Source organism: Ciconia boyciana, chromosome 3 (genome assembly GCF_034638445.1).
Source record: "Ciconia boyciana chromosome 3, ASM3463844v1, whole genome shotgun sequence".
Lineage (NCBI taxonomy): Eukaryota > Metazoa > Chordata > Aves > Ciconiiformes > Ciconiidae > Ciconia > Ciconia boyciana.
Window position 1 is genome coordinate 124390618 of NC_132936.1, and position 25381 is coordinate 124415998.

Sequence of the window (25381 nt, forward strand, 5' to 3'; positions counted from 1 at the left end):
CTACGCTTAAGTAAAGAGATGATGGTTTTAGTTCGTACAGTCGGAAGTACCAGTATCTTACAGGAAGAAACACTCAAGAGAATATTGGAATTTCAAGCAAAGAGGAGGGAAGGCCAGGAACGGAGGCTGTGTTTGAGGGGATGAGTATCTGAACACAGAGAAAGTCAGTAGTTATCTAAATTAAGGCTGAAAGCTAGCAATGCTTGAAGATGAAGAAGGTGTAGCCCTCTCCTGTGCAAAGGGGAAGTTGCAGCATGGCTGAGGCTTTGAGAAGAATCCGGAGGAGGGAAAGTAGGAGACGGGTACTACTGCTGCCTTGGGAACTTCTGTGCCCGCCTGAAAAAAGCCCTTCCCCACAGCATCAGGCACTATTTGTTTCAAACCGCCGCCGGACCGGGACACGCATGCAGAAACCTACCTTTCTTAATCACCTTCCCTTCAGGAGTGACAGCGGGGAATGGAGCTGCTTTGGGCCTCTCTGTCGCATTTGATCCTGCGATGGAAGAAAGCATGAGTCTACGCTGAATGTCTGCTTTTCTATAAAGTAACTCCATCTAAGTGTAAGTTCACTCAAACGAGAAAAAGACAAATATTTTCCTCACCACAGTCCTGGATGAGCTTTTGCCAAGCCAACGTTGATCTTTGCCTTTTTGCTTTGTTGCCATACGGATCTACAGAGAAAAGAATAGAAGGAAAAAGCGTTACGTTTCTCTTCGATATCATTAGTAAAGGAACTTTCTAAAACTTGTACGAGTGCCCCCTAATTGTAGTTAAATGTATTTTAAGAAAAGTATTTCAGATGTGACAGCACTAACTGAGACAATGTTCTTAACAGTGATTTTTGATATTTTCATTGAAAGAGGGAGCAAACTGATTCTTGTTACTTTAAAAACCAAAAATCTACTTTGTAGAAGTCGTGTGGTAGAATTGTTACTAATTAAGCTACCGTTTATTATCAACACAAGTTCTGCACCGATAGTGGCTTTTCAGAAACTCAACTAATTGGAAGCATACCCTTTTCATCTGGTAGGTATCTGAAATCCATAGGTTCACTGACTTCCTGGTCTGAAGGTCTTCGCAGCTGCATCTTCACCGTGACGGGCTCGGTGATGTCTTTGAGAAACGGTGGCGTTCTGAACACAATTGCAACTTGACGGTGAACGTCAGCTTGTGAGAAGGAACCTTTGGCCTCCCAGTTGTCCAAGACAAATCTGACTTCTATATCATCTAGTCCATGAGAAACAGAAGATGCTTGTTAAGCTGAAAACTGAAAACTTGCAGCAGAAAAAAGGGGGAAGGGGAACAAAGAAAGGAGTCTGACTCAGAATTCAGATGCAAAGTAAATGGCTCGACTTTAAAGGCACCAAGTATCTTTCAGAGGTGCTGAGAGCCCTCAAACCTGAAAGCTATTCTGCCCAGCTATAAACCCAGACCACTTACACAGGAGCATGGTGAAGGGCTTAAGTTCCCCAGCTAGAAAGTGGTAGTGTTAGCCATTGGAACAAAGGTGGGGAAAAAACCAAACCTAGTCAAGATTACCTTTCTGAACTTTGTCACACAGTAGAAATATTTCGTCTCCTCCTTTTACACTTCCGCAGTTCTTGTTCACACGACAAATTCGTAATTCTGCTGTGTTGGGAGCTCCTGGAAACAAACGAGCAAATTTGGTGATAAAGAATTACTGTAACTTGGTCGCTACTGAAGATGAGGTGCTGGGAGTTAAGGCATGTGAAGGGAAGGCAACAGCTGGAGGAGTGCAACGCACCCCGAAATCCACACTATACAAGTCGCTCAGAGAGGAAATTCAGAAGCAGGGCTTGATGTTCCATGATCCTACAGCTCTCGGCCACTCATCTCCAAACCCAAGATACCAGTGCAGCTGTGCCACTTACTCCCTAACTGTTCTAGAGCTGTCTCAGAATACTTCCCCGAATGACGTTATTGTGCTCAGCACTGCTGCCCTTCAAGCTGTAGAATTTAAAGCAGTTCCTTGAGGGACTGATTACCTGTTACAGTCATGCGTCTCTGGAAAAAGCTGGGCTAGCAAGGCAAGAAAATTCCCCTCTCTGAGTATCAGACACGCTTGGCCATCAAACCTCTCCTCTCTTACCCTCTCTGTGTGTTTCAGAACAAGTCTAGGAGTCTAACTTCCATGCCTTTACTCAGAGTAGCAGATTTCACCCAAAAAAGCTCAAAATTCAAGTCCAAGCTGTGGCTGTGTGCAGACAGCGCTCATGATAGGTGCGGATGGAGAGCTGCCCCGGGCACAATCTCTGGTAGCATCGTATGTCACAATAAATTAACCACCACCCAAGTCTGCACACCGCATCCAAACAACCCGATGGCTACAGGGGACTCGTGCGGGATGGAGACAAGCACTGCCTGACGCTGTCTGGCCCCGTTCAGTAGCAGCAGCTTTCCTGCGGGGTAAATACGGACAGGAGACCACTGCAAGAAAGAACACCCCCCCCCCGGAGCTTTGCGGTCTAGGTTACAATTTCTTTAAAAGGGCACTAATGTCACAAGAGTGATTGAGAAGTAACAAAGAACAAACAAAAAAGCCAGAATGGAAGAACTCCCTCTAGAATTTCAAGTTCAGCCCCTGTGCCTATATGCTGTGTTGATACTTTTAAGTGCGTGAGCACATGCCAATTTGAAGACCCCATCTTCATTTAACATACAAAGCAACTGATGCTCATTCTTCTGCTACTGTCTGTGACCACATTCATCGTTTACTGCAGCCTCTTCCACCCCTCCAATCCCAACAGAACGAAACTACATTGTGCCACGATGTTCTCTCATCTTCTTACATCACAACATCAACTCCAAATGTATTTAAAGCGCCTGGGAGGATCTGGCTGGTGCCGCTTTGCGACCCAGAAACCGATCCTCCTACCGCCACAGCAATACGAAGCTCCACCACCATGGGTTCCCTGTTCCAGGCACAGAGATGAAATACAAAACCAAAGCTTATGGTGTCACCCTCAAAAAAAAAAAATCTACTTTAGACTCTCAGTTTGAGTAAATTCCTGCCCAATCTGTCACGGTACCATATAGGTACGCTGCAGCAAAACACAGAGTATGCTTAAAACAGAGCTCCTGGTAACCTCAGGCCAGACCCCAATTACGTAGTTACTATCTGCAGCTATTACTATTATTATTATTAGGAGAAGCAGGTGCTACAGCCTCATTTACTACATGACACATGCCACTTCATTTGCTGAATGAATCAGAAACTTTGAAGGGAGGGGAAACAAAACAAACCCAAAACCAGCACAGGATCATATGATTGGCAGTGTCATGGTGCGTTTTTCACAGGAAGGGTAAATTAAGAATTGCAAGGAGAAGCCTAATTTTACCTTTGTTTCACTTCCGTATGCTTGAATAGCACTCGCTGTCCATTTAACAGGTTTTTTGGGAAGGTCTCCTAGGCTGGAGTTTGTTGGTTTGTCTTTTAAGGGGAGGTTAGAAGGGAGGATAAAGAAAAGAAGCAGAAACGCCAGCAGACGTGGATGCACCGCTCTCTGCCGTCAGCCCCGGTGCCGGGCAGGAACACCGAGCTTGGCAGCAGCCTCAGAGGGAGACGTTCTCTGTGGCCTCTGTCGCGCCATGCCACTTCCCATCTCTCTGACCCCGTGCACACCCTTGCGTCGCCTCGCCTCCTGCCCGATTCCTGTTCCTCGCTCCCCAAAAGCACGTTCCTGGTAACAAATCCCTAGAAAAAGAAGCTTCTCTCCAAAAATCACGCCACTTTCAACAAGGGCAGAACAACATGTTCTCCCTAACCTCATTTCTCAGAAAGGGTAAGCTGCTTTATCTGACTCTTCCCGAGAGTTTTCAGCGTGGTAAGATACGCAACTTGGGAAATTTCTGTTCAAAACCAGTTAACATTATAAGCAACTGAAAACAGAAGCTGCCTGTAATACTGAATTTTGGACACCTGCAGTCTCTGCTAATGTGGACTGCCTCTGTCTTATATTTGTATTATTCTTACGTATCTCTACGATCCAAAGCAGGTGGAGACTACGAAGTATTAGAAAGTGAAGAAAATACTAGATTTAAAATGTGCAAGCTGATTTTCAGAAAAGCTCTGAATCCCTTTTTGCTCCTGCAAAGTTCTGCGAAAGCTTGAAATCTAAGAACCTAGGATTTCCAAGCTCATCGTAGCGTACAATTTTATCTTTTATCTGAAGTTACAACCTGACCTTACCCAGTTCCGCATGACAGTGGAGGTGTAAAAAGGCTAACATTTTAAAGACAAATTCAGATCTGAAACTGCTGTTCCAGACAAGAGCAGCATAATTTTTATGATTTGTGGTTGCAGTTATGCACTGTTTTATTTACACCGCTGCTACGTTACATGGAGGATTTCAGATACCTATAGTATATCAGAAGCAGCCCACGTAACACCCACACTGAAAAACCAAGCTTCCCCCACCACACGGCTATCTGTCATTTCAGCAGCTTAGCAAAGACTGACGTCAATCAACGTAGACGAGTAATCATGATTTGGCACATTTCTAAATGGCATCTGAGGCATAGCTGCAAATCTTGTACATCAATTTTATCTCAACCCTAATTACTTTAGTACTACAAGGGTTCTCAATAACACAGTGCACACACTTCCAACTTCTAGCTAATTCTAGAAGAGACTCTAAAAATATCAAAGCCACCTGAGTTCATATTAAACGTTTTCATAGTGGTTATGCCCACATCAACACAACTCTAACATCAGCTTTATAAAATGCAGACCTCATTTTATGCAGTAGTTTCTGCTAAAGTAATGACCTTAAATATTTAGCATAGAAATACTTTCACTGCAGAAATCAAAACCGCTGCCAAAAAGTTTCCAATTATTAAAAGCTCTTCTGCTATTCTTCGCCAGGAGAGAAGTCCAGCACACGTTGAGGGCTAAAATCCTCAATTGCAGTGACCTGCCAAAGCCATACAGAAGTCCCGCTTTGCGGAACGTGGAAAACAGTGCCAAGAAAGGGTGTTTCACATACTTCTGCACCCTGCCAGATCAAACGTTCCCCCGTTACCTACCTATACACTGAAAATAGCAACCAACCGGGATACAAAAGGGATATATAAAAGCTTTAAGACAGTTTCCCACTGGGATAAACCTCTCTCTCGAGTCCTGTTCCAGAGCTCTCACAAGGCAAAGGCAAGACTCCTCACGGGTACAAACAGGCTTTAGAGGACCTCCTTGGAAAACAGGTCAGTCTTACGGCAGCCATCCACCTCGCTACTATTTATTTTAATCGCTTGGCACGTCAGGAGCAGGCCTTTCCTTGCAGTCATTGCTGTGATACCTCAACGAGGGCTGAAAAAGCACCCATGCGTGAGTCCCTGGATGCGACGGACAATTCTTACTCTGGTCGGCCAACGCTTCACCCTGGGATCATCTTTCGAGTGTATGCTCACCGACTTGCCACATGTTAGACATGCACCTAGCAGGCCCAAGCCATGGAAGTGACCCAGAAGACTAGCACAGACCTCAGAACTGTCCCGGCATTTTTCATCCCAAGCAAAAAAGAAAAACAAAAGGAAAAAAAAAAAAAGAACACCACATGGGACCGAGTTGGTACTTACTGTTGTCATAGATGGGGTTGGAAATCAAAGGAGGAAGAGCTAACGTGTAGTTGCCGTGTTCGTCAGGGAGGAAGGCTTGGAAGCAGAGGCGGACGACATTGAGATCATACTCGTCGATGTTGTGCAGCTGTTCTTCAGGCACTGAACAGCGGAAGGAAAGACAAGCTTGAGGATTAGTCATCAAAACCAGCAGTAATTCTTTAACAAACTGGGGATGAATCTCCGCAGGTAAAAGATATGGTGTTGCCAAGGCAGACAAAATGTGCCCATAGTCCCCGCTCGCTTTACAGGGGCTGCGTGAATAAATTCCTTGTACACAATAAGCGATACAGAAGCCTTTAACGCTTTCCCTTCATCAAAGCTAAACTGTCCCAGTTCTCCAGCTGCTTCTCATGTCTGGTTTCCTCACCTTGCCTTCCAGACCAGTTTCATGTCTCTATAGTTTCAAAGTCATTCCCTGGACATGTTTCTCTCTCGTTTGTGCATGATAAAGTTTACAAAATGAATGCTGCTGCCGAAGAGAAACCTTTCGATAAAAGTCAGTCCTCGGACATAGCTGAAGATTTTCAGCAACAGTGAGAGACTTCTGCTACGTGATATCATCATTTTCTTCCAGAAACTGAGACGGAAAAATAATCAGAAGGCAGTTCTTGGGGCAAGAATGAAGCCGAAACAACACAAACCATCTCCCCCCTCCCATCAACATCTGTGTCACTTCAGCACCTTTGAGAATAGCGATTAGTGGTGTCATCATGATATAGTTTCGTAATACAACAAGCAAACCCTTGCTGGAAAGGATCCATTTCCTTACCTATTCCTCCCAGCATCAAACACCGTAATGCAGAACCCAAGCTCAGCATTTCAGTTTTGTTCACTCTTTCACTTATTTTAATTTCAAGACATAGGACCTGGGATATCATTGCTGAACATTTCACATACTCCTAGCGTAATGGGCGATTCTGGGAAAAGCAGCCCTCTCTGAATTCGGTGCTTTCCTTTAAGGTCTGACATTAACCATTATGTTGACATTCAATGCTAGCAAAATGAGAAACTGATTTAATTTCATTTAAGTAAAAGTACTGATAATTAAAATCATTTAAAGTGGCGCTCTTTTCCAAAATTGTTCAAAGCAGCAGTTCAGCCTACTTAGACACTCCTCGCAATTACGGAGAGTGAACATGTGCCAAGTCAACAGCTCACCACCTCTCAAGCTCACTCCTTCCCCTGCCCTTTCAAAGGCCTCTTGCAAGAATAACAGATTAAACATGCCTGCGATAAGAAGTCCGGGGATCACGCTGTACTGATTAGATTGCAATGCTGTGACCTTTAACATTTATCACTGGGCTGGTCTCCACCCTGCCATGAGTGGGATTCCACAATGCCCACTTGATGATTTCTTCCTTTCACCTTTTGATAGTGTGAAATAGTAAGTGCATTGAGCTCAGAATACTTTCCACTGGCATTTTTAGTCTTTCTTGTGCTCCGAGTATCTCAGTTTCTCCTGGTCTCTACTGTAAAAAGAAAGCAAAGCACCTTTCCCTTTTAAAAGTCCATGATCTGCAGTATTTCAAGACAAATCAGCGAGTACAGAACTAAGCAGCAACTACATATGTAACTTCAGAAACGCTGGTGCCCAGGGGAGTGCTGCCAGTGTGCACTTTGCAGGTTGGTGGCTGACTGGATTACCAGATATGCAGAGCGAAGTTTTATAATTTAAGGTACTTCATTAGCTCACCTGCTAACTTAAAATAGGATCTTTAGAAAACAGGTTTGGAACATACAGCTGTTCAGCCTAACTCAGCTTGGGCAGACTCCGCAGCCCAACCGCCTCTTGATACAGCCTGGTTTAGAGCAGAAGAAAAGCGCGTTCTCTAGATTGCGCCTTGCAGAAGGTGATAATCGACAGGTAATCAGAAGAGCAATGCTACTTTGCTCCCAGCAGCTCAGGTGATTCTAATCCATGCACTGACATCACGGCCAGCAGGCAGTCAGCTCCCAAGGACACTCTAGCATCAAGGCTCACGTTCGTGTGTTGTACTAGCCATTGGTGACCACATGGATCCGGCCAGAGAGCCCAAGCGGTTGTCAAATTTCAAACCTCTTAAACATGAAATTGAGCACAGAGGTTCAACACTTTTGTCTAAGTCAACGCACTGTAGATAGAATCCAAGCACAAAATCCGGATCTGGCTTTTGATTCTCAATCAAAAGCAAGGACTTTGTGGTTGTGCAACGAAATCTCTCTCTCCCAGGTTAAAGCAGAATCGGTCCTGCGCCACGTTTTCCACAGGCGCGGCAGCCTCTTCCTTAGAAACAAACAATAGCAGACTTAACGCTTAAGAGAACTCTATAAATGCAAAAATACACTAGATATGGAGAAAATTAGTAACGCTAATGTTCAAATTACATCATTTCCTATACGATGAACTTCCGCAAATTCCCAATAAACCTGTTTCACCACCTGATAGAAGAAAGGTGTGGTGGGCCGATAATTGCAAGAAACAGAATTGCTGTATACAGCTCATTGTATTACAGCAAAACACACTGCTCCTAATTTGCACGTTCTTCTAAATGATTTAATACAATTTAAAAAAATCTGTAGTTTGAAAGAGGAAGTGCTCAGTCAAGACTGATTCCTCTTGGGCTATTTTTAACCAGATGAGAAGAACATAACAGCGCAAAAAAGGAGAACAAGACAGCTGCAACTCCATCTTGTGATGACATGCTTAAAAATATATAGAGGCTAGATTCCATGTTTGTATAAAGAAGCGCATAGCTTTCATCAATTTCAAAACATATTTATTTCCCACCTAAAAGACAATCATCCAAGCAAAATAAAATGTTGTTATTTTTAACAAACGTCTAATTCTGCTCCCTCTGAAGTCAATTTGAGAGTAGCCACTAACTTGAACGGATGCTGGCTTACACCTTAAGAATATTAAAAACAAACAAAAACGAGGCAGACAAACACACTGACTAATGCCTGGAGTATGGCCCTACGGAGGATGGTCGTGTCATTCAGCGTTATTTCACTGACTTCTCTACAGAAGGACAACAGAGAGGGTTAAACCTGACAAACCTGAAGTTATTAAAATTCAGAAATGCTGTTAAAAGATTTTGGGAACAGAAAGGACTAGAGAAGAAGAGTAGCCACTCCATCAAGGGGGGCAAGCTCCACAAGCAGCTCTACTGAAACCAGTGACATTACACACGTGAAGTAAAAAACGTCGCACGATGCAGCGTGTCAGGAGCAGACACGGTATAAAAAAAGGCTCGAACATGACAGACACATGAATGAAAGCAAGAAGCACTCTGTTTTTGGCAACAGTTCAACTTCCCCTTCTGACTGCTGCTCGCTGTGTGGTACCACACCTTACCATCTTCCTGCGAACCCAACTGAAAGAGCTGGAATCCAACCAGCCATCTAGGTAGATTCCTGCGATGGCCCAATCCAATAAAAAACTAGCCTCAACCTGGCAGAAGTTCATTGTCCATAGTTATCTATGCAAACAGGAGTATGTGAAGGAATGTTTGTAAGTACAGCTCTTTTACAAGGGGAAGGAGAGCTTTCAAAAGTAACGCTTTGCAACTCAAACACATAGAAAGGACAATAATATTTAAAAAGAATTAAAATTCTAAGTTAATTATGAGGCAAGCTGCCCAAAAAAAATCCATAAACATACCACTGGCGCAACGGAAAAAGAAAACTAACCCCACCCACCAAGATTCTGGCAATAGGATTTAAAAAACGGTATCTAGAGTTACAACCAAACCTGGGGAGTATTGGCTGTTCACCCTGAAAGGGGCTACACTAACTAGCAAATCCCTTCTTTATAAATCTCTTTACAACTGTTCTGAAAGAAATGCTGATTCCCCAACTTAAAAAATAATTACCTTTGAAATAATTCTCTAATCCATTATCCACTGTCACAGGAAGAGACTGATACAGTCCCAGTGTGGGCACAAAAACACCCCACACAAGCTAAACCATGAACTCCTTCCAACCTGAGCTGGCTAATCCGAGCAGCTCACGCGACACAGGCGTTAGCTCTGGGTTGTCCCTGTCTCGGAGATTTATGTCACTGAAGTCTAGAGATGCCCCGCTGGGTTTCTACTGCATGAGAGAACTTCTGGGGTTTGCTTCTGGAACACAAAATCGGAGGCTTTCTGGGTCCAACCCACCAACACGCAATTCCAAGTTCGGGCACAAAACTGAAGATGCCGATAAGATCAGGCCTCCTGTTTGTGCCGGTTTATTAATTCCTAATGTTTTTTTATGATTATAACAGTCTTCAATATCCAGAAGGGCCAATAAAATACCATTTATCTGATGAAATTACTGGGGGATTAAGGGCTCTGATGTTTACTCATAAGGTGATGCTACAGGGAAAGAGAAAGTTTATTCTGAACACTGAAGAGAAATGATGAAGTGTTTGTTGTTTTGACTGATAACGCGATACTTGATTAAATAGCAGATTCCTCACATACAGCCCTCCACCCAGCTTCTAGGCTAATGATGTCAGAACCTTCTGGAGTGGGTGGAGTTGGAGGTACTTTAGCATCTAAACTTAACCTCCATGGAAACTTCCAGGTCAAATGATGTGGCGTGACACATTCAGAGGGCTATGCTGAGAATACCCGTCTGCCCTGCGAAGGAACATCTTGCGACCTTCCCTTCTCAGCGAGGGGCTGCGGGGACACACGAGCCACGCTAGAGCTCAAAGAGAAGGACCTCCTGCAAACAAAAACACTTCACCAAGGAGACCGCTCAGGAACACACCATTAATAATCACAATGAGCTGTAGTCTGCCTTCTCTCTTACACAGATGATGGGTTTTAATTTAGGGATATGCTCGGAGCTCAGTCTCATTTAAGTGACGACACGGAGGTGGTTTGCCTCAAGTGTTTTTCTCCTGGAGCACAAAGATACCCCCCTTAGCCCTGATACCGACTGATCAGTTTAACCCAGCCTACGCCAGAGGTTTTGCTGTAGAAGGCTGGCTCTGCCCAACCTTCATTTCCAGCACTACTCTTACGCTGGGACTAGCTCTCACGTGGTGAATCAGATCAAGGAACTGGTCGGGCTCAAAACTAACTTGCCAGAAGAAAAGCGGAAAAGGCTTGTTTTCAGTCAGTCGGTTCCCACAACCGCTAGCCCTGGCGCAAGGGAAATGGTGGAAGCAGACGGACGCAGCGAAAGGAAGGACTGCCTCTTCCAGTGCTGGTGCTGGTTTATGCCAGGTTCAACCAGTCAGGGAAATCGGGTGCAAGCCACAGGTCCCTCTCAGTGCCTGGGAGGTACATTTCAGATTCAGTTTACTCCCCCCAGCCTACGTCTGTGCTGCAGCCGCAGTTGTGGCTGTGTCTCGTGTAGCTACATGGCAGCTAGCTTTAGAAAGGGCTACAGCAGGCTGCTAACACAGCACACACTACGCTGCCCAAGTATTTGACTGGTGTCTCCTGTCGCTGAACTCCACGCAGCTAAAAAGGATCTCACCAGCGAGCTTAATGCTACATTTGCTGTTTCTAAGTGAACTACAACCATAGCGGCACAAAGAAAAGAGCAGATACCCTGGTGTGCTATTTGTCCCTTGCTGGCAAAAGGGGAATATCGTGCTCTCTTTGTACCTGGGGTTCAGCAACTGGACACACAGTACTGGATGATGGGCCAGGCTGTTCAGCTACCCGTCCAGAGGCCTAATACCATCTCCTAGCACTTGCTGAGAGGTAGAAGCTGGGAACAAGGGGAGGGAAAGACCGTGGCAGCACTATGCTTCTTCTCCCGATAGACCCATGCCTGGTTTATAACTCTGCGATCCATCAAAAGGTAAGTTTCAATCAATTCTGCAGAAAACCAGAAACCTTTGCACGTACCTATAAACAGAACATGCATCAGCAACACTCAATCATTTTAAAAAAGCAAAAACTCAGAGGGTTGATTAGTGCAAATGACTGTAAAATTCAGATGCTAACCTACAGTCAATAAACGGCCAAACTACTATGGTTACATTTCCCTGTTTTACAGAGGAAAGAAGCACAGGGAAAGTGAATGGCCTGGCCTGACACAAAAGCCAAGGGATGAACTGGGAATACAAATTAAAACTTTTGAAACTCAGTCCTTGCTTTGTCTAGACAATGTTCCTCTAAATCTGGATTTTTTTCCTGTTTTAAGTTCAACCTCAAAAAGGCAAAACTGGAAGAGATTTAAGCGAATATATCCATCAGCCTCCGTACATTTCTAACACATTTTTTTAGCAGTTTCTGTTTATAGTACAAAAATAAAAGTCAGCATTTTTTGTGTCTCTACTTGCTAAGTTTCCTCTTCATTTTTAAACAATTTGAAAAGCAGCTGTCCTTTAGATTAATACAAAAATTTCAGCATAAACAGCAAGAATCGTTTGCATGAGGAATGAAAGTACAAAGGGCTTTCCAAAGGTAAAAGCTAAAGTCATGCTATGATCAGAACATTCACCTTTCCTCACATGGATTTGCTCTGTGCCTCTTAAAAAGCTGACAACTCTCACTCACCAAGATTCTCAGCTTGAGGATTTAGCTGGGGGGGTTAGACATTTGTTTCAATTTAAGGACGGAAGTTTCCAGTTTCTTGCACCAAGGCATTCATTACAGAGGACTCTGATGTTTTCCACTTTCAACCCTTTCCCAACTCCCGAATTCTTGCTAAGAGTCTTCTTTTCGTTCGTAATATTTTGCTTATTTGCTCACATAATCCATGGCCCGATAAGCTCCCCTACAAAGCAGGCGCTCCCCTGCAGCAAGTGGGCCGCAGAGGGGGGATCCTGGCCAACTCGGCCGACGTGGGCGAGCGGCGTCAGAAGGAGAGGGGGTCTTACGAGCGCGTCTTACGAGCGCGGCCGCCAGCAAGGGAAGCTGCGGAGAGGGTGACTGCGCGCGTGGGCAGGAAGCGAGTGTGACTGGTGTGGGGACGAGCCCGGGCGCGGCGCGGAGGCGTGCAGGGGGTGTCGTGGAGACTGTGACGAGTGCGAAGCCGACGCGGGGTCAGCTGCTCGCGGGCGGAAAGGGGAAACGGCAAAAGGAAAGACTGCGGAGGCAAGCGGAGCTGAATTAGTTGTGGGGTACAGGGGAGAGCCTAAAAATTAATTAAATGCCTATTAGCAAGAGCAATTACAAAGGAAGAGGAACCTTAAGCATACGTCAAGCTCCAGGGAAAGGGTATTATACCCTCTTGATCAATGGCCTGAAATTCGGCAGTTCTCTGGGTTTCTCACTTTAGGACAAGTCTAGGGTTTTCACGCTGTCATCCAGTTGGCTAGAAAGGTTAGTCCTCTGCAATGCTTTGCTAAGTACAGTTTTCCCCTAAATTTAAAGAACACATTTAGGGCTTCTCCTCATTGATAATTAACTTGAGTTGTTATTAACTCAATTGTTGTCTCTATGTCAAGTCACACCCACCCACAAAAGCTCTTAACTCGAGACTGGCTCTTCTTTTAATTTGAGTTGGCTGTACATCAGACGTACATGGGAAGACAAGGATATGGCACAACTCAACAGCTACTAAAAGAAAACAAACACCCTAGAAAGCAGACGTGGACCAGCTCCACTGGAGGAGTAACTCTGCTCCTTCGATGCTGTGCTATTTATAGCATCGTCATGCCAAGGAGTCCTAGTTACACATTAGGCTGCCGCCACGCACCATTTCCCTGGTACGCTCAGGAATAAGAGACAAAAGAGATTTCTAGAATTGTTCAGCTTATTAAAGGACAAAAATATACGGGATGTACCTTGTGAACACAGCAGATCATGAACACGTCCAGAGATGGTGTGGAAACAGCAACTCTCTCAAACTAGGCTAAAGCAAGAGGAGCAACCTGAGTGCAAGTCATCTGATTTGCATCCTAGCGAACGCACACAATTTGTACAGCCTGTGCTGAAGTTCACAAGGGATAAATGCTGCCAGCTAACAGGGAGGAATTCATAGCGAAACAGCCTTACAGGTACACTTGCAGAATGACTCAGATGCAGACGGCTCCAGCTAGGCACACGGCATGATCTGCAAACACTGACTTCTAATCATCCAGGAGTTCAGAGGCAGACATCCGTTGCTTCAACAGTATAGGCAAGAGTGCTGGAGAAAACAATCTTAAACCCCATACATCTTGACCAAGCAACTTCCTACTGTTGCTGATTATGACCCTCATTCAGTATGCATCCATACTATACGCTGGAAGGCGTGGAGGAGGGATGACACCGCCAGAGAACTTGTGTTAGGGCTCACTCTCCCTTTGCCACCCCAGTTGTCTGTGGCACCTGGGCTTCCCTGGAAGACGATGGCCCCTTTACACAAGGAAGTTTGGAACGCAACTTTGCGGACCCACGCCTTGCTATTACTTCATCCCTTAAAGTATGTAGTAAAGGCAAGACAAGTAATACATATGCTGGCAGGCTGGAGGCATTCTGCATCTGTTAATAGGGTCAATACTGAACCTCTGCCCTGAAAGGAGACTCAGGACAGGGACTGTTTGTTCCAGAAGAAGGTGGAAAAGAAAAAGAAAACAACCAACGCACAAACACCCTGAAGGCTAGTTTTCAGCTCCACGAAATTTCTTTTATGATGTTCATACACAAAATGAGTAACACTAACTTGCCACCTGCTTAGAGGAGGCACCTAACTCTGAAACGTCTCTAAACAGAAAAGTCAGATGCCTTTCTGAAGACGCTTAAATAAAGCACAATGCAGGATGGATACAATACAGCCTGTGCAATCTTGGAGTGATACTCTTCTGACCTTAAAAAACAAACTAAATCCATACATAAAACTTTCAGTCTTATCAAGCAGCAAACATTAGGTGGCTGCTGCTAATGAAACCCTTTTTTGATCAACTAAGTACACATACAAAAATATTTCCGTCACTTATCCTGTTTTATTAGACCTTGGTCTTATACCTTTCTGGGCTCTACTTCGCGTCGGACTGCCCTGGCGCAGCTGGAGGCCATTCTCAAGCGGCTTTGCTTTGTGCTGACACGTTAACAAGTGCCGAAAGGCAGTTACGCAGGCTGGGGATTGCCAGCGGCCCCTTCTCAGCACAACCCCTGCCGAGAGCAGGGTGCTGCCCTGTGTGTCACCCAAGAAAGGCTCTCCTCTGCTGCTGGACCGGTGGAAAGCAGCCCAGGATCTACCCTGATGCTACCAAGCGCAGCCTGCTGTAATCGCCGAAAAACGATTAGTGAATTTGGAGTTATGTGCCAACTGCTGTAAAAATCTACCGTCAAATGATTTTAGTTAAACATGTCTTCAATATTACATTCAGCAGCACTAGAAACAGAGCTAGCTATGTGGTTGCTGAAGTTTCTCTGGTGGAATACACATACAGAAAGGGGTTTTATCATGTCCTTTTACTGCACGACATCAAGAGGAAATGTCAACTCATTTTTTATTTATGGAGTAAAACAAAGCCAAGAGGGCTGAACAGAAGAGTTCCCTTTTTTGTCTGAAATGCAGGTAGAGCTGGCTGAGTCAAGGTAACATAATTAAAACACTTAAATTGTTTAAATTGTGCTGATAGACTGAACTCATGTAAAAACAGATACTATTGTGTGCATACATTATCAGAACCAGGATAATTGTTTAGATGGACCATTAGGACCATCAGCCTGACTCCAAACAGCTGTTCTAAAAATTAAGAAAGTGATGTAAAACATTTCTCATTCTGTAATAAGTTCAACATGCTTCTTTTTGTCCCACTTGAGGACAAAAGCAAAGTATGTATTTTTAAGCTGGCCAGAAATCCAGCTCTCAACTCTCTGAGAAGGGTCTTACCTGAATTTAGCAAGATTTCTGTGGGTATTTAAAAAAAAAAAAAAAGAAGTAATTGAAAAATCTCCAAGCTCTTGGACACTTAAGCAAATACATAACTTCATTCATAATAATGCTTAGCTGATAGTTTGGGGGGTTTTACGCTTTTCATCTAATTCCCCCCAGTTGTGCCTGCATGCTGAAAGTGTTGGTCCTGCTCCAGTCGGCCCTACAATTTGCTGTGTGTTCCCCACTCCCTCTGTGCATTGAACGTAACAATTATGTGGCTGTGAGATGAATTGGTTCAGCAAGTTGATCTGAGGGAAAACCACTTTTTTTTTTTTGCCATTTTCCATTGGAGCAACTTGCTGAGTCCGTTCACCGCACAGCCACACAGCCTCTCTATCTGGTGTGAGGAAAGTGGTAGGAGTGTGTGACCAGGGATGGAGGGGAGAGCAGGATGACTCTTTTTGAGAGCAGCCCACAGATCAGCTGTCATATCAAACTACAGCCCATGGGTAGGCCCTTACAGGTGTGGTTCTCTTGCAGCACAACTTGCCTCCGACTTGACTGAGACCGATACTGCTGTGGACTTCCTGAGTGCCTGTACCAGCTCCCATGCTGTAAAATCAAGCAAGGGGCAGCTTTGAGGAGTCTATCAGCTCCCTGAGTTGGCTGTCTGAGGGGTCACAAACACCAGCATCACAACAAGAGGAGAGATGGGACCGTGGCAAGCTAGATTTATATTGGTTTAAGCTGTTGCAGAGTGATGCTAATTCAGTCTTTCATTCTCATAGATGCCAAAAGTGGAGAATCTGATTCCTGAGATACTTGTAGAAGTTTCCACAGAAGGTTCCTGCTGCTATCCCATTGCTTCTGTCCAAGCAGCAACTCACATTGCTGCTGGGGATAAAAAAAAAAATATATATATATATAAAAAAATAAAGAGGGCAACTATCCAAATAGATTCGTCATGTGATGACAGTGAGGAAAGACTAGGAGGGACGCAGCAGGGGAAGAGTGTTTCTCAAAAAAAAAAGGTATTTTGGAAAAAATAAAGCTCCACCGTAAAAGCAAAGGCAGGACAAACAAAACCCCACCACCCTGCCAAGCGAACCAGCCAAGTTCTACTCACCATTGAAAGGGTTAATCTTCTTCAAGATTCGTGAAGAAATCGATTCCTTCAGGTCTTTCTTCTTCACACACTGAATGCCCAAATTCTGAAAACTGAAGCACATGTGGCAGGATTTCAGCAACTAATAATCTTCAGTGTAGAATATTAAATAAATCATTTGATGGTGACTAGTGTGGTAATATACAGTGTAAGAAATGAAACAAAAAGCTTATCTTGAGAAGGATGTAAGAGGTCTGAAAAGCAGGGATGCAGTTTTTTCTAAAATAAGAGCAGCAACAGAAGTGAAAAATACCTAAATAAAATTCCAAGGAATTTATAATATTCTTTATTAAGAATATAAATAGCATATAGAAAAGAATAGAAAAAGAATATATTCTTTATTAAGAATATAAATTTCTATATTAAAAAGTGTTACCCTGCAGTAAACCTACAGTGATTAGAAGTTAAATACTCAATTTCAGGTAATTTAAAGTGACAATTATTTTTGTTACCAATAAACCTGCTGATTTGCATTAGTTAAGGATTTGCCCTCCTGCTTTTATCAAGGAATGTAAGTGTCAAACACTATTTTAAAGGTTTTTTGAAACAAGTCAAAACAGGTTTTAAATCTCATGTAGTTATGGAAAAGTTCTGAAGAGCTGCAGCTCTTCCTTATTTGCATAAGAGTGCAGGTCACCCTAATGCAGGAGGTGGGGGGAGTCCCAGGCGAGCTGACTCTTTCCCACATGGAAAAACCATGACATCATCAAAGCTGAGTGGATGTAAAGCAGGAAGTTAAAAAAAAATAAAAAAATAATCCGTGTTTCGTGATGATACAATAAGCTCGGAAGATAGGTCGTGCCAGCAGGCATCCTTCTCCAGAAGTACCAGCAATTTCCCTTCCTTTGAAACTCCACAGAAGTTCTTTGCTTTAGCTATGCCTAAAACACCACCTAAATGCACCTAAAGACACTCCTTGGTCCTGCCAGCACTCTCAAGAATAGTTCTACATTTCCCTGCTCTGAACAAGACTATCCTAGCACGATGTTAAGTTTAATTTCCTTAAACTCCCTTGCCTGCACCCAATACGCTCTGTTCAGAGGTTCCCAAATCCTCTGCAGTTGGGCTCCACTTCCAGAACCTTTATTCACTAGAGCAATGCATAAGCTCCGTTTTCAACCTGAACTTGACACAGTGACCTAGAGGAAAATAAAACGCAGTAGCATCTCATAATTCACTAAAGCACTTTGGCTTCATATTGCGGCTACTGATATTCAAGATTTGTACTGTGCCTTGATAAGCAATCCTATTTCTATCTTCTCTTGTAGGTAGTACGTTTTCTAGGGCTTGATCACAGCACTTTTTTCTGTGCTGGTTTTGGCTAGGGTAGAGTTAATTTTCTTCACAGTAGCTAGTATGGGGCTGTGGTTTGGATTTGTGCTGGACACCGTGTTGATAACCCAGGGATGTTTTCGTTCCTGCTGAGCAGTGCTGACACAGGGTCAAGGCCTTTTCTGCTCCTCACCCCACCCCACCCCACCAGCGAGGAGGCTGGGGGGGCACAAGAAGCTGGGAGGGGACACAGCCGGGACAGCTGACCCCAGCTGACCAAAGGGACATTCCACACCATATGGCGTCGTGCTCAGCATGTAAAGGTGGGGGAAGGAGAAGGAAAGGGGGGGGGCGTTCGGAGTGATGGCATTTGTCTGCCCAAGTAGTCGTTAGGTGTGATGGAGCCCTGCTTTCCTGGAGATGGCTGAACACCTGCCTGCCCATGGGAAGGAGTGAATGAATTCCTTGGTTTGCTTTGCTTCTGTGTGCGGCTTTTGCTTTACCTATTAAACTGTCTTTATCTCAACTCATGCGTTTCCTCACTTCTACTCTTCTGATTCTCCCCTCTATCCTGCTGGCGGGGAGCGAGCGGCTGCGTGGGGCTTAGTTGCTGGCTGGGGTTAAACCACGACATTTTCTCCCTAAATAACCACTGTATTCCACAGATACAGTTTGGAGCACACTTCAAGGCTACGAACAGGCCTGGCTCCGTATTCTATCCCCAAATTGCCATCTGGCAGTCCCAGGCTCTCCAGCCATCCCACCATCAGTTATAGATATCAAGCAAGCACATATGCAAAACTGGCCTGAAAAAACGCTCTACCCAGCTATGCAAGGACTGACAGCCATTACTCCACCTTTCAACCATTGCGAACGAAGCCTCTCATGGAGAGAAACTCAGCTTTCAAGAACCCCCTAATTCTCAGATTATAAACATGCGCTGTCACAGTGAAAGTGTCTATTTAACTATTGCTAAACAGAGGGCCGAATCACAGGAGAAACTGTCACGAACCTCAGCAAGGCTGTGGGGTTTCACATCAATGCTAGCTGACAGGAAGCAAGCAAGATAACGAGAAGAGAGAGGGAGAAGTAGGAAGAGAGAAAAAAATGAAAAACATTTTAAAAAACAACTATGATATCATCCATCTAGAGAGATAGCAAACTAGGAAGTAAAAATCTGAGTACACGGGCAGTCACACAAGCTCTAACATTCATACTTTTGCCTTGACGTTTTGGCCAGGGAGGGCTCTGATCGAGTTTAGGCAGCAGTACACCACAGGCAGAACAAAACACTTGGTTCAACCAGAACTACATGGGGAACTTTCAACAAGCAGAAAGCAGAGCTTACTCAAAATCTGGGATTGGTAATTTGTTGGGGGGTGTGGGTGGGGGGGGGGGTGAAGGGGAGGTGGGTGTAAAAGAAAAAAAAAATTTGGATTTTTGCTCTGTTTGGGATGCTCAGCAAGAGTAAACAGCCAGAACCACTACCAAGAGAGAACGTCTCCTGCTCACTAGTATTGTTATGAGGCTTTTCTCCAACATGGACTCGAAGAGAAGAATGTGAAGATTGAGTCACCAGCCACAAAAAGGAAAATTACTTTAAACATCCAGATCCAATTATGGATCATACTGTTCTTTCATCTTAAAGCAACCAATGATTTGTTAAAAAAAAAGAAGAGTGTACTAATGCTGGAAACATTTCAAAGAGAATATTTCGAGCCTCCTCCCATCAGGATCTCTGATGTCAAGCTCAATTGAAGCTTACAGTTTTGCATTATCAGTCAAGTGAAAGTAGCCCACTGACTATTTTTTAAGAAACCGAGAGGCTTATCACCCAACGATACTGAGAAGAATTCATGGATACAGCAAACAATCACAAGTGCCTTAAGTGAAATGGAGACACAACATTATGTCAAAAACCAGCATTTGATGTGCGCATATAATAGAGATGAAATCAAAATTTGCAAATAAATTTTTGCAGCGCATCCCAACACTTTTTGGCATTACATCCTGTAATGGCCTCTCTACAGGCTTGCCTTGTGCTTACGCGCTTAACCTTGTGCAACAAAACGCCAAGAGGAAAAACAATCATCCGTGTCTTCCTGCACCTGGTGAACCTAATATATAACCAGAAAAGGTGTTAAGCAATTGGGCTTTTTTGCTTTGGATCAGAAGGCACGGAGCTGAGAGCAGGAAGTGGGATGGGCTAGAACGGCAGTCATCCTTTGACCTTGGGTGAGGAAGCTTGATTTGAGAAGACAAAGGAGAAGCTGGTGAATGGATGGTCAGAGGAAGGTGCAAGGTCCCTCAACAGTTTAAGACATTTGCAACCACCTTTTAGAGAAGGTGAAGGAGAACTCTGTTTGCAGGGAAGCCAATGAGCATGAGGTTACAACAATCAAGATGGCAGGCAAGCGCCTGAAGGCACAGCCCTACCTTTCTAGAGAGGTATGACAGTGGGGGAAAAATTATAGGAATTACATTTACTAATCCTTTTCTACCATTTGCCAATTAGAACAGCATTGTGAACAGAGCTAAAAACAATAAACTAATAAAATCGTTAGCATCTGTAACAGCAAAAGACAGTACAGTCAACATGCTACGTGCCACCTGAACGCATTGCAGCACGTTCATGATCACTTGAGCCTGGGCTGTACGTTGAAGAAGCAGCTCCACTATTACAACTGTTTATTTCGCCATCAGGCAATCATCATCTTCAAACAGACTGTGTGTTCAGTTCTCTCCTTTAATAGTGTTCTACTGACTAAACCCACATAAATATGGAGTAATTTCACTAACGTCAACAGAATCACATCAGCCTGAGAGCAGTGCGTAAGAGCTACTTATACACTGAAATATTTACCTTCTTTTCTTCCCAGCTCAGTTATGTTTACCCGAAAGCAATAGCCTACTTCCAAATTTACTACATCGCAAACTGCGAACCGCAAACAGCTTGTCAATTCTAAATTCCCCTCTCTGGCAATAATCACTCGACATTTGCTACAGTTTAATCTGCTTTTACTTTATTACATAAGACTTGGTAAACTTACACGAAATGCCATCAAATACAATTGTATTTTAGATATTCCTAACATCCCTCTGAATAGCACAAACATCTCTCATACAAAGCCTGAATTTTCTTTACTGCATCCAGAAGTAGATCCTTTCCCAGCACGCTTGCTCTACAGAGTTGGTCCTGAGCAGAATCTGTATTTTTACTCAAAAAAAAAAAAAACCAACCCCAACCCAAACAAACAGCAACAACAGTGACAGCTACCAACATGTTTCTAGATGTGTCACAACCATTATCTTCTAAATGACGTGACAGTCAGCCAGTACTAACTTTCTCCACCTGTCTCTAGAAAGTCCAAATATTTCCATGGAAGACGTGAACTTCCCTAATCACCGTGAAGTACTAATTCTAATGGCGTTGTTACCCATTCTATTACTCATCATTTTCACATGTAGGAGAGAGTCGTGCTCAAGGGTTTGCTAAAAAAACCAAACAAGTGGGAGAAAGGAAAAGGAGACAGACATTGGGAGAATGAACGAAGGAAAGAAAAGGGTGATAGGAAAAGAACAGGACCAAAGATGAGTGTGTGAAGTACTGGAAAAAGAAATAAATACTTCAAAGAGAAGCTGCGCTCTCTCTGAGATGGATTAGAAACCTTCAGCAAAGACAGCATACTAATTGCCCTTTTAACCACTAGTCAGAGTTTGAAACATAAGATTAGCGAATCACTTGCATAATTAATCAAACTCCCAAGCAACACCATTACTCACGACAGGACTCGCCGTTCGGGCCCAAACTCTGCTTCGTAGTAGCCATCTCTGCAGTCTTTTCCAACCAGATCATGAGGGTGTGGCTTGTAGGGTTCATTCTTCGTTACCAATGTAGTTCTTATTTTGACTTTTCCAAAATAGTTCAGAATCTACAAAAAATGTGAGATATTTTCTAGATTTTAGATACCAGGGCTACTAGAGTCCCTATATGTAACAGAAAATACATTTTATCCTAAAATACTCTATGGAAGAAATACCACAGCCAAGAAAATGGCATTATTGCTTCATAAAAGCCAGGACCATTCAGAAGTTTCGTTCATTCTATTTCAGTTCTGTTCATTTTACATTAAAAAACCCAACTGTTTGGCAAAATACTTGAAAAGTGAAAATTTTTTTTAAAAGTATCTCTCATCTATTTCAGAAAGTAAAACAATATACTTCACCTGCTAGTTTTGCCAAAGAAGCTGGTTATTTGTAATGATAAAAATTTTGCTGGTGCCAGTATTTGACATTCAATTCACTCAGCTCTCTTAAACTACCCTACTGCAAGAATGGGAAGGAAGTCTGAAAGGCTCTGAAGAATCTTTTTTTTTTTCTTTCCTTTTTTTTTTTTTTTTTTTTGGAGGCTGGAGATCTATTGCTTCACCATCTTACCGGGGCTCTTTATACGAGTTGAATTCATCCCTTTGCAAAAGGCCAGAGGGAATATAGAAGCTTAGACCTAGGAGTAAAACAGCTTGTCATGCTGTAAGGCCAAATGTAACAGGACACATTTCATTATCATATCTAGCCTTACAATGAAAGACAAAATTCTGTGTAAGTGACCACACACAAACGCTTATTGAAGGACAGGTCTAACTCCAAAGAGCTTGGGAAAAAACTCCTAAAGCCTCAGGGATAAGGATATTACCTGTGCATGGAACACTAAGTAATGAAAGAGGATCTTAATAGATACAGCATGACATAATCCCCTATGAAGTCTTTTTTTTTTTTTTTAATTAATTCTCAGATGAATATTCAATCTTATATTCAAGAAGGGGGGCACTGAATTCTCAAGCTCCTACTAGAGCCTTCACAGCAGTCATCAACCTAATTCAACACACCTTTCTCAGGTGCATAAAAGTCATCCCTCATGCTGGCAGCTACTAGTGAAGTCACCAAAGGTTGTGTGGGTGAGTATTAAAAAAAAAAAAAAAGAAAGGAAAAGAAAAAGAGTTTGGCCTAAATTGTTTGAAGCATAACAACTTGAAAGCAAATACAAGACTTGCTCAGGCTCACATTTGTGCAGAGGCGAGCTCTCCTCCTCCACTTCCCCTGCCCTATAACTAACTGTTCCTTTCCTCCTTCAGCCCTTTCTTTCCCCCGCCTGAGACTCTACGGATCCATCATATAGCCTTTTCAGGCGACACCTCAAACCTTTGACTTGACCTGTGCTCTTCCAGATTCCATCATCTGTTAGCTTCTTCAGTCTTCAATTTGGCTCCTTTCTTGGCCTTTATACAAGCCACCGTTACTTTTCACCCTTAAAATAAAACTTCCACCACTCCTTCACCTTCTTCAACTCTTACATCATTTCTCCCTCATTTCACACCCAGTGCCTTGAACTTGAAGCCTGATCTAGCTACTTTTGATTCTCCAGTTCCTCCTTGATGTTCTTCATGTCAACCGCATCATGAAATTTAATCTCTTCCTGGCCTCTCTGGTCTCATCCTCATTGATGTTTCCATCTCTAGAGGGGACTCCCCTAGCAGCTAATCAGCACTAAAGCCTCCTACGGGCTTCAGGGAGGCAGGAATTCACCTAGAAATCACCTGCTATCAGTAACAATCAGCTCTGTCATCAACAGTCACCTTTAAAAACGAACAAACTGTGCCAGGATTGCACAGTCACCTGCCATGTCCCATCTTCCCTTTGGGTTCTGGCTGGCCTTCATGTACAGCACAGTCCAAAGCTAAGAGGAATCAAGGGCTTATACTGCCTGTTCAACTTGTGCCCTGACACAGCCTTAGGCTGAGAGTCTGAACGTATTTACTCTTGCCAGCAGCCTATGTAGTTCCTTGTTCAATTGGTAGAGCGCTGGAAAAAAAAAAAAAGGTCTGGCAAGATCTCCATTTCCTGCATTCCTTAACCAAATCTGGCACTGCAATAGTCAAGGGGGAGACCTTCTTGTTGGCTTCTTCCCTTAGTAATCCTGGCTTCAGGGCTAGACCAGCTTCCACAGTTGCTTTATGCAGTAGAGGCTCACTCTGCTGCTCAACACAGGACTGCCAATACTACCTTTCTCAAACTCTCCCTCTTCTTCAAGAACTTTTATGCCTCCGTCTAAAACGTCTCATATTTTTCAGATTTCACGTCCTCCGTATCTGTTCTTTTTCTGTTGTGATTCCAGAGACTCCATCTTTGGCTCAGCTTTTTTTTTTTTTAATACTTGCACACACTGCAAACACAGATACACAGCTTCTGTTCCTGGGCACTGCAATGTACTTCATGATGGCAAGTACTCGTAAGTTCCCATTTATATTTGAGCTTTCTCTTCTCATCTCACCTCTGAAAGGTTTTCTCCAAATTGAAAGAGATCAAGGAAACACTAGCAACTTCAAATAGGAGACCAGAAATTCTTCTCCCTTACCCTACCTGTCTAGGGTCTCTGACACATTCCTTTGTCCCACATATGAAAGCTACTGCCAAAGTGCTTCTGTTCCACCTCTACTGTCTATATCTTTGTCCCTGCTTTGATCACAGCTGCTAGGGTTACCCTGAATCCCTTCATTCTGGATTTCCCAACCCATCCATAATGCAACCACCCAAATCGTCTTCATTGCAGGTGCTCTGACCACATAATTCCCCTTTCTCAGCTCGTTTTTAAATTCTGTATCCCCTTCTGACTTCACATACTCTTGGTAGTTTCTTTTGCAGAGCCTAATCACCGAGTCACTGCCTGCAAGTCACTTTCTTACTTTGCTCACTTGTACAAAGCGCCTTCTTCCATGTTGCGCTCAGCAGCTTTTCAAAGCCTTTTCAAATTTTGTACGCAAACTCCTTCAAAGCTCTCCCAAAATTCATACTGCAGTCCAAGTAGTAAAAACAAACCCAAGCCACATAACTAAGAAACCAGAACAAATGCGCATGCAGAAAAAGCTAATAATGAACCATTCCCAGACAACGAGTAACTTCACTGAATTCCCTCTCTACCAGCACTTTGTAAACTACCTCTACACCTTCTCCTCTTCTTGTAAATTTGAAACAAAATCTTTAATGACAAGGAGCGAAGAACTCTCCTTTCCACTGTGTTGCAACTACATTTACATGCCAAGGAAAGAATAACAGAACATGAAATGAAAACCATTTTATTTACCGCACTGAGTCCAACACATAGCTACAGCACAATGTTAACGTGGGCAATGGTAATTCATGGATAAAAGCAGTATTTACCTGTATGGAAGGGAAGGTCTTATTGTTTTCAGTACTGTGTTCTCCTGGAATGCTGCCTGCCGATCTTCCCTCACATTTGTATCTGAAACGCATGCCCCTTTGCCTGGGTTGTTCAAATATTTCAATGTAGGGCTCAGAGCCACCTTAAAAACAAAACATTTTCAATGTTAGCACACGGTAGAGTTTAACAAGCAGCAGCAGATGTGAGAATTAGGAAATCTAGACTCTTTGATTAGTATTACCAACTTTCCACTTGGTCTACCTTCTCAGACAGTCTACTCTTCTTTTTATGTACACACACACATTGAAGGTGGGGGGTGAGAGGAGAGAACAGATTTTAAATGCAGCCTCAGG

The 25381-nt window shown here is 43.5% G+C and overlaps 1 protein-coding gene across 1 annotated transcript in view; it reads right to left on the reverse strand.

Moving 5' to 3' along the window:
* REL (REL proto-oncogene, NF-kB subunit) overlaps positions 1 to 25381 on the reverse strand; it is a 33717-nt gene that overhangs the window by 2821 nt on the left and 5515 nt on the right. Inside the window, exons 2-9 of the mRNA XM_072857502.1 lie at positions 25028 to 25170; positions 21596 to 21744; positions 16502 to 16593; positions 5596 to 5736; positions 1540 to 1644; positions 1015 to 1227; positions 603 to 671; positions 419 to 493 (exon numbers count right to left, since the gene is read on the reverse strand). Of these exons, the coding sequence (XP_072713603.1) occupies positions 419 to 493; positions 603 to 671; positions 1015 to 1227; positions 1540 to 1644; positions 5596 to 5736; positions 16502 to 16593; positions 21596 to 21744; positions 25028 to 25170 (987 nt within the window). The remainder of the gene's footprint in view (positions 1 to 418; positions 494 to 602; positions 672 to 1014; positions 1228 to 1539; positions 1645 to 5595; positions 5737 to 16501; positions 16594 to 21595; positions 21745 to 25027; positions 25171 to 25381) is intronic.